Source organism: Muscardinus avellanarius (genome assembly GCF_963383645.1).
Source record: "Muscardinus avellanarius genome assembly, chromosome: 4".
Lineage (NCBI taxonomy): Eukaryota > Metazoa > Chordata > Mammalia > Rodentia > Gliridae > Muscardinus > Muscardinus avellanarius.
The window spans coordinates 150583295-150596163 of record NC_137789.1 but is presented as its reverse complement, the minus strand read 5'-3'; the positions used below and the strand labels follow the sequence as shown (position 1 = coordinate 150596163).

Below are 12869 nucleotides of genomic sequence, written 5' to 3'. Positions count from 1 at the left end.
AGTAAGTGACAAGACTCAGCAACCTAGAGAGATCCTATTTCTTTTTTCTTTTTCTTTGTTTTTTGTTTTTGTTTTTGTTTTGTTTTGTTTTTTAGGTACTGGGGATAGAACTCAGGGGCATTCTACCATTACACACCCTATTTTATTTATTATTATTATTATTATTATTATTATTATTATTATTTATAGTACTGGGGATGGAGCTCAGGAGCAGTCTACCTCTGAGCTACACTTCCAGCCCTAATTTGTGTGTGTGTGTGTGTGTGTGTGTGTGTGTGTGTGTGTGTGTTGCTAGGAATGGAACCCAGAGCCCTATTCTTTTCTTTTTTTTTTTTTATGTAGTATAAGGGTGGAACCCAGGGGCTTTTCTACCTCTAGGCTATACTCTCAGACCTATTTTATACTTTTATACAGACCTAATTTATACAGGGTCTCACTAAGTTGCTGAGCGCTTTACTGAGAAGCTGAGGCTGGCTTTGAACCTGTGCTACCCTCCTGTCTCAGCCTCCCAAACGCTGGGATTAAAAGTGTGCACCACCATGCCCGGCTCCTCATTCTTTATTTTGAAACAGGGTCTCACTGAGTTGCAAAGGGCCTCACTAAGTAGCTAAGGCTGTCCACGAACCTTGATGCTCCTGTCTCAGCTCCCCAATTGCTGGGATTACAAGCGTTTATTCTTTATTTTGAAACAAGGTTTCACTGAGTTGCAAAGGGCCTCACTAAGTAGCTGAGGTTGTTACAAATTGTGATCCTCCTGTCTCAACTCCCAAATGCTGGGATCACAAGGGTGCACCACCACTCCAGGTTTTATTCTGTATTTTCAAACAGGGTCTCACTATGTTGCCCAGGGCCTCACTAAGTAGCTGAGGCTGGCCATATACCTGCAATCCTCCTATCTCAGCCTCCCAAGTACTGGGGTTACAAGTGTGCCACCATGCCCAGCTAGAGAGACCCTATTTCAAAACACAAAATAGAAAAAGGGCTGGGGGTATAGCTCAGAGGTAGAATAACCCTGGGTTCAATCTCCAATAACACACACACAAAAACAAACCCAGCACATTGGTAGCCAGGTGCGGTGGCACACACCTGTGATCCCAGTACTTGGGAGGCTGAGACAGGAGGATCACAGGGTCAAAGTCAGCCGCAGCAACTCAGTGAGGCTTTCAGCAACCTAAGGAGACCCTATTTTTTAAAAAAGTGAAATAGATCTGGGGGTGTATCTTGGAGGTAGAATGCCTCTGATCCAAAAGAGAGAGAGAGAGAGAGAGAGAGAGAGAGAGAGAGAGAGAGAGAGAGAGAGAGAGAGAAAAGAAAGCACAGGGTGATGGAAAAAATGAGGAGGCTGGGTACACATGACATCGTCTCATGCAGGGGCTGGTGCCAAGGCTGTGCCCGCCAGTCACAAACACTGTCTGGTCAGGTGTGAGTAAGTTCTGTGTTTGAGGTGAGAGAGAAGATATAGAAAAAGATAAGAAGGTAGAAAGAAAGACAACAGATTTTCTTTCTTTCTTTCTTTCTTTCTTCCTTTCTTCCTTCCTTCCTTCCTTCCCTCCTTCCTTCCTTTCTTGGTGCTGGGGGTAGAACCCATGGGCATTCTACCTCTGACCTATGCCCTCAGCCCTATTTCATTTTTATTTTGAAGCAGGGTCTCACTAGGTTAATGAGAACCTCACTACTTGCTGAGGCTGGCCTCGAACCTGCGATCCTCTTGTTTTAGCCTCCCAAGTCCCGGCATTACAGGCGTACACCCCCAATGCCAGGCATGAGGCGAGCACTCTCACGTGGAAGCCGGTGCTGACGTCCTCCGGCCTCCACTCTGCGCCGGTTCTCTCTCCCCGGCCTGTTGCTTCCAAATTTCTTGGAAATCTACAGATCTTCTCATCATCTTAAAGTTCCTGGAAATTCAACCACTTGCAAAAATTGCCCCGTGCAGGTATCAGCCCACGGATGCTCGCGTTCGTAGAACAGACTGAGCAGCGTCTGTTCTACAGAGGGAGAGTCCTTTCCCGGAAGCCTGTGATGAGGGCACTTTCCCATCATGATGTATTGATTAGGTAATGAGAAAGATGTCAACCTGAGGATCCTGGAAACTGCTGGGCCACCCTAAACTGTCCTGTGGTCACCAGGCTGATGTCGTCACCCCTGCCTTCCACGCCTGTCCATCGAGTTTCCTTAAAGAGGGGAGCCTGAAGCCCCCAAGGCACGGTTCACACTCAAGAAGGCCCGTTGTCTCCCTTGGATGTGTTTATACCCTTATTTCCTACATACCTCTCTGTTCCTCAGTGTCTGGTGTGTGCTGAAATTCCTTCCTGACACAGTCAGACTCTTAGAAGGTATAAAGGTAATCGGGTCAGACAGGAGGATCGCAAGTTCGCAGCCAGCCTCAGTTACTTAGGCCCTCTGAAATTTAGGAAGACCCTGTTTCAAAGCAAAGAATTAAAAATATGGCTGGGGAGCCGGGCGGTGGCACACGCTTGTAATCCCTGCTCTTGAGAGGCTGAGACTGGAGGATTGCGCAGGTTCAAAGCCAGCCTCAGCTACTTACTGAGGCTCTCAGCAACTTAATGAGACCCTGTTTCAAATAAAGTATAAAATAGGTCTGGGAGTATAGCCCGGAGGTAGAAAAGCCCTTGGGTTCCACTCCCAGTACCTCAAAAAATCCAAAAAAGCAAAAAAAAATATAGGGCTGGGGATGCAGCTCAGAGATAGAATGCCTCTGAGTTCAATCCTCAGTACTGGAGAAGAAAGAAAAGAAAAGAAAAGAAAGAAGAAAGAAAGAAAGAAAGAAAGAAAGAAAGAAAGAAAGAAAGAAAGAAAGAAAGAAAGAAGGAAGGAAGAAAGAAGGAAGGAAAGAGAAAGAAAAAAGAAAAAGAAGGTATAAAAGGCAGGAAGGCGGAGGTCCTTCCCAGCCCCGCCCCCTAACCGGAGGCCCCGCCCACCCAAGCACCGCCCGCCTTGGCTCCGCCCCATCGGCTCCGCCACCCCTGCGGCCCCCGCGTGCGTTGAAGATGGCGGCCGCTGCTGCGAGGTTGCTCCGGGCTTCGGTGAGTGGCTGCCCGCCAGGGACAGGCGCAGAGACACTGCAACGTCTCCGGACCTCCTTCCCAGACGGGGTCGCCGCTCCTGGGCCTGGGGGCTGCTCGCCCTTTCTGGAGGGTGTCCGCGTAGCGGACCCGGGGCCCTTCTGGAGGGAAGGCTCGCTGCGCCTGCGCGGCCCGCCCTTCCCGCACCTCCCCTCCCTTTCTGCACCTGGGCGCGGGGCCAGGGTCCCGCCTCTGTCGCCCACTCTGTGACCTTGGGCCAGTGATTTCGCCTTTCTGAGCCTCAGTTTCCTTTCCTTCCCTTAAGATGGAAAGCGGGATGCCTGCCCAAAGGCGGTGCTGTGAGCACCCTCTTGCGTGCTGGAGGAAGCGCAGGACCGCCCCCGGCCACGCTCACCTGCTCTCACCTCTCCAGCAGCCCAGTGCCCTTTGCCGCCTCCCGTCCCTCCGTGGGGGATCGCGCGGCCCTTTCTTCCTGCGTCATGCTGGGTATTAAAGTTGAGCAAACATTCCCCTTGAGCCCTGTCCAAACTTTCCCAGAGGCTGAACTTTGTTCTACTTGTTTGTCTTTGGGGCTGAAAGGGCCTTGTCTTTTCTACGAAGAACCTTGGCATCCATAGTACATCGTGCACAGCAGATAGGGCAGGGAAAGAGCTTAAAACCCAAGGCCCGGCCTGCTTTTTAAACCCTCTGCGTTACTTTTAAGGGCGTGAAGTTTTCAATTCTTAAGTCTGTATTCTTCCAGTTCTCTGCCTTCCAGCCTTGAAGAAGAGAAAGCAGAAGGGGATGTTAAGACGGAGACTCAACCCACGGCTGCGTTCTGGATGTGGCTCACGGGGACAGCAGAGGCTACCCTCGGCACAGCGCCTTTGACCAGAGCCAGGCTTCAGTCACCATTTCAGAAGGCTTCCTACTGTAACGAGGGCTTTTGTTTTTCCCCCAGGTTGCTGGACGTGTGAGCACCATTTCTCGGGGCATTTTTGCCTCTGTGGCAGCTAGGCCTGTTGCGTCTAGAAGATCGTGTTTGACAAGCATACTACAGTCTGGCTCTGCTCAAGCAAAATTCTCCTTTAGTACCAGTAAGTGCTAGCTGCCTTGGTTGGATCCAGTTAAAGGAAACACGAATCACAGTCTCCGGACAGGACAGCATCTCTTGAACCCTGGATTAGCTCTCCTCAGAGCCTTTTAAAATATTTTCCCTAGTCCTGGCGATTGAACCCAGGGCCTGGGGAACGCTAAGCCAGCACCTACCACTGAACTCCGCCAGCCCTTTTATACACTCCGCCATCCGTTCTTTCTGTTCTCTCTGCCACTCCTGGGGACCTCTCACCGAGATAACTGAGATCACCACCTAGCATCAGCCTTATCCTTCTGCCAGACTAATCGTTCTAAAAACATCTGTCTCTTCTGCATCTCCTCCAGTAGAGCCCAGACTCCCGGTTATCTGTCCTGTGAGGAGACACTCCCTGGCTGACGTGGAAGGGCCTGGCCCTCTACCAGGCTTGCTGTGTTGGTCTCCTGCTCTTCTTCCCTCCGGACCTTTAGATTCTGTTTGTTCTAATCAAACTGCCCCGCAGGGGTTCCCCAGACAGAGAGCCCTGTTGCCTGCTCTCTTCCTGCTGTTCCTCCATGCCTTTTGCCAGGTCCCATCTAAACTTGACAAAGTCTGAACCATACTCAGAATCTTCCTTGACAAATAAGAAATTTGGGGTGTAACTCGGAGGTAGAATGCTTTTAGGTTCAATCCCCAGTAACCCCCCCCAAACACACTGTCTTAGCTCCATCCCTCCTTCCTCTTTTCAGCTTCCATAGCATTTTTTGTTTTTGTTTGTCGTACTGGGCATGGAACCCAGAGGTGCTCTACCACCACGCTTTATCGCCAGCCTTTTTTTTTTTTTTTTAATGGTACCGGCGATTGAACCTAAAGGCATTCTACCTCCAAGCTATGCTTCCAGCCCTATTATTTACTTTTTATTTTTTGGTGGTACTGTGGGTGGAACTCAGGGGCTTTCTACCTCTGGGCTATACTCCCAGACCTCTTTTATGTTTTATTTGAAAACAGGGTCTCACTAAGTTGCTGAGGGCCTCACTAAGTAGCTGAGGCTGGCTTCGAACCTATGCGATCCTCCTGTCTCAGCCTCCCAAGCGCTGGGATTACAAGCTTGTGCCACCATGCCTGGATTATTCTTTATTTTGAAACAGACTTAATGAAACAGGTCTCACTAAGTTGCTGAGAGCCTCACTAAGTAGCTGAGGCTGGCTTTGAACCTATGTTATCCTCCTGTCTCAGCTTCCCAAGCACAGGGATTACAAGCGTGTGCCACCACGCCCAGCTTTTTTTTTTTTTTTTAATTTTGAGTCAGGGTCTCACTAAGTTGCCCAGGCTGCCCTCAAACTTGCATCCCTGCTGCCTTAGCTTCTCAGGTAGCTGGGATTACAAGCAGTGTAATCCCACTGGTGCCACTACACCCAGATGTTTCATTCTTTTTAAATCTAGAACTGTGTAGAATGAAAAATTTACCTGAGAGGTACATCTGAACAGAACCTTTTTATTGATTTATACTGCTATATAGCTTCTATTACGGATTATTTATCGTGAGAAGTTTTAGTGAAATTAAATAGGAGTTTATGAACTCTACATACGGGTGTGGGCTTTTGCAGGTTCCCTGCACCACGCTCCTGCGGTCACCCAGCATGCACCCTTTTTTAAGGGGACAGCTGTCGTCAACGGAGAGTTCAAAGAGCTGAGCCTTGATGACTTCAAGGGGAAATACTTGGTGCTTTTCTTCTATCCTTTGGATTTGTAAGTGATTTCTATGATGCTTTTTTGTGGTCCTGAGGGCAGGCGCAGACTCCTACTCCATGCAGAAGTTGCCGGGTTTTAGTTACTCCAGGGAGGATTCTTTCTAGCTCTCATCTCTGATGGCCTTGTAATCTGGCTGGCTTACAAGTGACACATTTGTGTGTGTGTGTGGCAGGGGCAAGGTTGTCTTAATACGGCTCTGTTTTAGATGTTTTGGAACACTAGTTTCCTAAGACAGTCTTTGAAGAAGTTTTTATTGGTCTAAGAAAAAAATGAGAGCCGGGTATGGTGGCGCGCGCTTGTAATCCCAGCATTCGGGAGGCTGAGACCGGAGGATCGTGGTTTGTGGACAGCCTCGGCTACTTAGTGAAGCCCTCTGCAACTCAGTGAGACCCGGTTTCAAAATAAAGAATAAAAACTAGGGCAGGGGGTATAACTCAGTGGTTGAATGCCTCTGGGTTCCATCCCCAGACCCGCAAAAAAAAAAAAAAAAAAAAAAAAAGAAAAGAAAAAACAAGAAAAGGAGGGATAATAAAATGAGTAATGGGCTTTTTATGGTACTGGGACATTCTACCTGAGTTTCACCCCCAGCCCTTTTTATTTTATTTATTTATTTATTTATTTATTTATTTATTTATTTATTTATTTATTTTGGGTGGTACTGGAGGTGGAACCCAGAGGCTTTTTTATATTTTATTTGGAAACAGGGTCTCACTTAAGTTGCTGAGAGCCTCACTTAAGTAGCTGAAGCTGGCATCGAACCTGAACGATCCTCCTGTCTCAGCCTTGCTAGATTCCTGAGGCTGTCAAACCTACATCCTCCTGTCTCAGCCTCCCAAGTACAGGGATTACAGGTTGGGGCCACCACGCCCAGATTAATGAGATTTTTGTTTGTTTGTTTGTTTGTTGTTGTTTTTTGGTGATACTGGGGATGGAACCCTTCTACCTCTCAAACCTATTTTATATTTTTTATTTGGAAACAGGGTCTCTTAAGCCAGCAAGGCTGGCTTCGAATCTGCGCGATCCTCCTGTCTTCGCCTCCCAAGCACGGGGATTAAAAGCGTGCGCCACCACGCCCGGCCCTGAGTTTTAAAATAAACTACTCTATGTAAAAACAGTTTTTATTTTTTTATTTTTCCAGAACTGGGGATGGAACCCAGGGTCATTCTACGTCTGAGCTAAATACTCAGCTCTATTTTTTTATTCCTTATTTTGAAACAGGGTCTAAGTTGCAGAGGGCCTTGCTAAATAGCTGAGGCTGGCTACGAACCTTTCTCAGCCTCCCAAGTACTGAGATTACAAGTATGTGCCACTATGCCTGGCTTTGTTTTTATTTTTAATTTTTAATTTTTTAATTTTTTTTTGCAGTACTGGAGATGGAACCTAGGGGCATTCTAGCTCTGAGTTACACCCCAGCCTATTTTTTATTCTTATTTGAAACAGGGTCTCACTGAGTTGCAAAGGGCCTCACTAAGTAGCGGAGGCTGTCCACGTACCTTGATCCTCCTGTCTCAGCCTCCCAAATGCTGGGATTACAAGCCTGGGCTCTCTTTTTTATTTTGAAACAAGTTTTCATTAGGTTGTCAAGGCTATCCTGGGACTTGTGATTTTCCCAAATATTAGGATAACAGGTGAGTGTGTCTGGCCTTACTTATTTCTTAAGAAAGAGGGGATAATTTTTTCCCCCCAGTAGAATGCTGGAGTCCAGGAAGGAGGGTTAACAGGTTTGTCTTTTTCACTTTTAAGCAAATTAAACTGGTTTTTAGGCTGTTTATTGTTCAGAATTTAAAGTATCTGATGAGACTTTTTTTTTTTCCCCCAAGCACCTTTGTGTGTCCTACAGAAATAGTTGCTTTTAGTGACAAAGCCAATGAATTTCACGACGTGAACTGTGAGGTGGTGGCAGTTTCGGTGGATTCCCACTTCACCCATCTCGCCTGGATCAATACCCCAAGAAAGGTATGCCTGCTGCCGCCAGCCTTGTCCTGGCCTTTTTAACAGTGTTACTCTTTGATAAAGAATATATAATACACAATAAAACATAGTATATATTCATAGGGTACAGTGTAATTTTGTGATACAGGCATACATGTGGAATGGTCAAATCAGGCTAATTAACACATCCCCCACCTTAAATATTTGTCATTTCTTGGTGATGACATTTAAAACCCTCCTAGCTTGAAATACATTATTATTAACAATTCTCACCCTGCTTTGCAGTAGGGGGTGTAGCAGGTGCCTATAATCCCAGTTATTGAGAGGCTGAGGCGGGAGCATCACCTGAAGCCAGCCTGGGCAACTCAGGGAGACCCTTTCTCAAAGTAAAAAATCAGGGCTGAGGGGTGTAGCTCAGCGGTGGGGCATCCCTGGGTTCGGTCCCCAATACAAGAACTGAAGGGTCTGTAGTATCAAGCAGCTGGGTTGAGTCCTGCTGCCCCTGCCCCTTTCCAGCTGTGACCTGAGGAAAAGTACTAACCTTTTTTGGCCTCAGTTTCCTCACCTGTAAAATGGCCGGGATAAAACGGCCGCAGGGGGGAGCGGTTGGTTAACTTGTGCCCGGCGATGCGCCCTGTTGGCGGTGTGGGTTTCAAACACCGCGACACGGCCCAGCCGTGCACTAACCCCGGCCTGTTTGCGTTGTTGATAGAGTGGCGGCTTGGGCCGCATGAACATCGCTCTCCTGTCGGATTTAACGAAGCAGATCTCCCGGGACTACGGCGTGCTGCTGGAGGGCGCCGGGCTCGCGCTGAGGTAGGAGCCGCTCCTTAGGTCTCCGGGTGTCTGCGTTTGGCCTCACCCTGCTCCTTCAGGGACAGAAGCGACCTTGGTGAAGCCTTTGCTGTGGCTTTTTCCTTTCGTTTGTCTTAGTAAAACTTTGTTGTTGTACTGGAGATGGACTCCAAGCTATACCCCAGCCCTATTTTTTTTTTTTTTTTTTTTTGTGAGTGGTACTGGGGTGGAACCCAGAGGCTTTCTACCTCCGGGCTATACTCCCAGACCTTTTTTTTTATATTTTATTTGGAAACAGGGTCTCACTAAGTTGCTGAAAGCTTCACTCATTAGCTGAGGCTGACTTCGAACCAGTGCGATCCTCCTGTCTCAGCCTCACAAGCGCGGGGATTACAAGCGTGCGCCACCACGCCCGGCAGTTTTTTACTCCTTATTTTGAAACAGGGTCTCACTGGGTTGTGGAGGGCCTCGCCAAGTTGCTGAGGCTGTCCGCCGGACCGCCATCTTCCTGCCTCAGCCTCCCAGGTCCTGGGGTCACAGGTGTGCGACACCAGTACTCAGCTGGTTATTGGCTGTGTGACTTTGGGCAAAGCTGTGTGAGCTCCAGCTTTTCCATGAAGACAGAGCTCACAGGTGGGGGGGCGAGTGCTTAGCACAGCTCCTGGTGCTACTGCAGCGGACATTCTGCTCAGAACGGCATTCCTGCCTTCAGCCCGGGGGCTAACCCTGTACTCCTCCGAGTGAAAAGCTTTCAGGGGTCTTCAGTCACACCCAGAGGCAGGTGTGACTCCCAGAGGCTCCTGGGAAGGGCCCAGGAGCAGAGCCTGTGTGCCAGCCCCTGGAGGAGCGACGGCAGCACTTGTCCGGGAAGGGGGAACAGCCGGGCCAGCTGGACCCTGCCCGCCTGCCCACTCTGTCTGGGCAGCCCTTTGGAGCTTGGGCCCTGAGGACTTCAAGGACATTACCGTCCTCCTTTAGCACACCACAGCCTGGCCTCCTCAGAGTTCCCAGGACTAAGAGTGCAGGCTGTTGTTCCCTCAGGGGCCCCTTCGTGGTGAGGTCTTGCCGGGGTTCCCAGGGAGCAGAGCTGGGTGTGGCTAGCACTTCATCTCTCTTTCTGGGGCCCTGGGCCCTGCTCCCTCCCAGCTCTGCCTCTGCTCCTGCCGGGGCCCCAGCTGGCTTCCCTTCAGCAGCAAGTCCCGGGCCAGTTCAGGACTCAAAGCCCAGACTGCCGAGCAGCGGGCCTGGCGGGGAGAAGCCCCTTTCATTTTTCTTTTCCGAGTGATTAACACTTGGAATCCCCACACCCTTCCAGAGGGACTGTGAAACCCCTGAGTGAACTGTGCCTGTGGGCCCCACAGCAGAAGCCTGCAGAGGTGCAGACAGACGGGCGGCCGGCAGGTGGGCGGTCGGCTCCGGGTGCTGCTGCTGAGCGGGGCAGCCAGAAGCCAGGTTCCTGCTCCGCCTGCCTTAGGGCTGGCGGGTTCTTTCCACACACATTTTCCCACGGGATCCCCCTCTAAATCTATGCAAGAATTCACTCGTTTAATGAATATTTCCCGGATGTAGATAAAGAACATCTCTATCCTTTCTTGTTTGCCCATGGTTTCTTGCCAAGATTTGATAACAGCACAAAGAATGCTTGCCAGGTTGCTAAAAAGTAAAGAAGTCTTTGCTCCGCCGGGCGTGGTGGCGCACGCTCGGGATCCCACTAGTCGGGAGGTGAGACAGGAGGATCACAGGTTCACAGCCAGCTTCCGCAATTTAGTGAGACCCTGTTTCCAAATAAAGAATAAAATAGGGCTGGGGTGTAGCTCCGAGGTAGAATTATCCTGGGTTCCATCCCCAGAACCGCCACCAAAGAAGTCTTTCCTCCATGTAGTTCAGGGATGTTCACACGCTGTCCTTCGAGACATTCTCCGTTCTTCTAACTCCGCTATTCAATTTGTGAATGTGACCGTACTGAATATTTTCCATGGCAGTCTGGTCCCACCCTGCCATTATTAAAGCATCTGTCATTAATAAGAGCTGATAAGCTTTTTTATAATGAAAAACCTCAATTTTAAGCATATGTCAGAGCTTAATTTAATACGTGTTTTATTAAGAGAAAAATTAAAGACATAAAGAGAGTAGAAATAGCCTGGCATGGTGGCACATGCCTGTAATCCTAGTACTAGGGAGGCTGAGACAGGAGGATCACAGGTGTGAGGCCAGTCTCAACAAGTTAATGAGACCCTCTGCATCTTAGCAAGACCCTTTTTCAAAATAAAAAGAGCTGGGGCTGTAGCTCAGAGGTAGGATGCCCTGGGTTCTATCCTTAATACTTACAAAAAAAAAAAAAAGAGGGTAGAAGTTAGACTGTTGTTGGTTCTGGGCCCGCCGAGGTGCTAACAAGGATAAACTCCGATGCAGAGGACTCTTCATAATCGACCCCAATGGAGTCATCAAGCACCTCAGCGTCAATGACCTCCCAGTGGGCCGGAGCGTGGAAGAAACCCTCCGCTTGGTGAAGGCGTTCCAGTTTGTGGAGACCCACGGCGAAGTCTGCCCAGCAAACTGGACACCAGATTCCCCTACGGTGAGTTCTTTTCCCCTAAGCAGAGTCTGGGTCTTTGCTGCCTCGAGGGAATACCTGTCAGAAGGAACTACCTTGGAACAAGGGTTCAGACTGTGCAGTAGGTGTGTGTGAGGTTGGCAAGGCGGAGAGCCAGCTATCAGTACTTGGAGGCTGAGACAGGAAGATCGCGGGGACACAGGTAGCCTCTGCAACTTAGTGAGACCCTGTTCCAAAATAAAAAGTAAAATAGGGCTGGGGAGCTGGGCGTGGTGGCGCACACTTGTAATCCCAGCATTCGGGAGGTTGAGACTGGAGGATCGCGGTTTGAGGACAGCCTCAGCTACTTAGTGAGGCCCTTTGCAGCTCAGTGAGACCCTATTTCAAAATAAAGAACGAAAAATAGGGTTGGGGGTGTAGCTTGGAGGTAGAATGCCCCTGGGTTCATCCCTAGGACTGCCAAAAAAAAAAAAAAAAAGGAGCCGGGCGTGGTGGCGCATGCTTGTAATCCCAGCATTCGGGAGGCTGAGACCTGGAGGATCGCGGTTCGCGAACAGCCTCAGCTACTTAGTGAGGCCCTCTGCAACTCAGTGAGACCCGGTTTCAAAATAAAGAATAAAAAATAGGGCAGGGGACATAGCTCGGTCAAATGTCCCTGAGTTCCATCCCCAGACCCGCCAAAAAAAAAAAAAAAAAAAAGGGAGCTGGAGATGTATGACATCCTCTGTGGTCCAGCACTTGTTTAGCATGCATGAGGCCCTAGGTTCAATCCTCAGTACAGGCTGGAAAATAGTGAAGAAGTTTAGGTTAAAAATTGGGAGCTTAGCCAGGCGTGGTGGCGCACACTTGTAATCCCAGCATTCGGGAGGCTTGTCAGCTCGCCCCCGAGAAGAGACTGTTATCCCAAAGTGACTGTTGCACAATTAAATGTGTTTGTATTTTCAGATCAAGCCAAGTCCAGCGGCTTCCAGGGAGTACTTTGAGAAGGTGCATCAATAGATCACCCCATGTGCTCCTGCGGCCTCTCACGCCCGAAGAGGACCACAGCTGAACCCTGTGGGCACCTCAGAATGATTATTTATAAAGGGAAACCCAAGCATGCTTGTGTTTATAAATATTACTCTGAGTGTTTTGTTTTCGTAAGAGTGGCTAAAGCTTTGTAAAAGTTGTTAGTTGCTAACATCAGGAGCCTTTCCTGGGAATGACCTCGAAGTCAGTTTCCCCAGGATGCGCTTAGTAGGCTCTGTCCTCAGTAGATAAAGGAAGCCCTCTCCCTATCCCTACTTGAGCCTTTGTCTACACCAAAGTAGCACGACAAACCCTGAAAGCTTCTGATCAAAGGTCCTGAATCATCTTCTTGGGCTTCTTTACAGTAAACTGAATTTTCTTTTCGGGTAGAAAAGTTTTACGTTGTTAGCATTAGCAGTGCAAATTAACGCTCGAAATGAATGTATATGATGGAAAGTAACGTGAATCATGTTATTAAAAAACACGGTGGAAAGTGACTTAACTGATCACGCATGGTCCCCGCCCCTGAGATTTAGAGTTTACATGTTTATTTTATCATTCAGTAGCTGACTTACTGTCTACATATTCCTAGATATTTTTTAGGGTTAAGTATAAAAGATATATACTGAATCCAGGGATTGCATTTTGAAATCACTATGATCATTTTCTTTCTTGAAGTGCTCAATGTAAAATGTATAATAAAAATGAACATATTTTAAAATATTTGAGTTTT

At 48.5% G+C, this 12869-nt stretch overlaps 1 protein-coding gene across 1 annotated transcript; it reads left to right on the top strand.

The window, feature by feature from the left end:
- Positions 1-2670: 2670 nt before the first annotated feature.
- On the top strand, positions 2671-12127 carry PRDX3 (peroxiredoxin 3; the record flags this gene model as incomplete). The annotated part of the gene is made up of 7 exons (XM_080694293.1): positions 2671-3044; positions 3985-4120; positions 5703-5844; positions 7668-7803; positions 8492-8595; positions 10987-11152; positions 12074-12127. The coding sequence occupies exons 1-7, from the start codon at positions 3009-3011 to the stop codon at positions 12125-12127; spliced, it is 774 nt and encodes a 257-aa protein (XP_080550419.1). The 5' UTR covers positions 2671-3008.
- Positions 12128-12869: the final 742 nt, after the last annotated feature.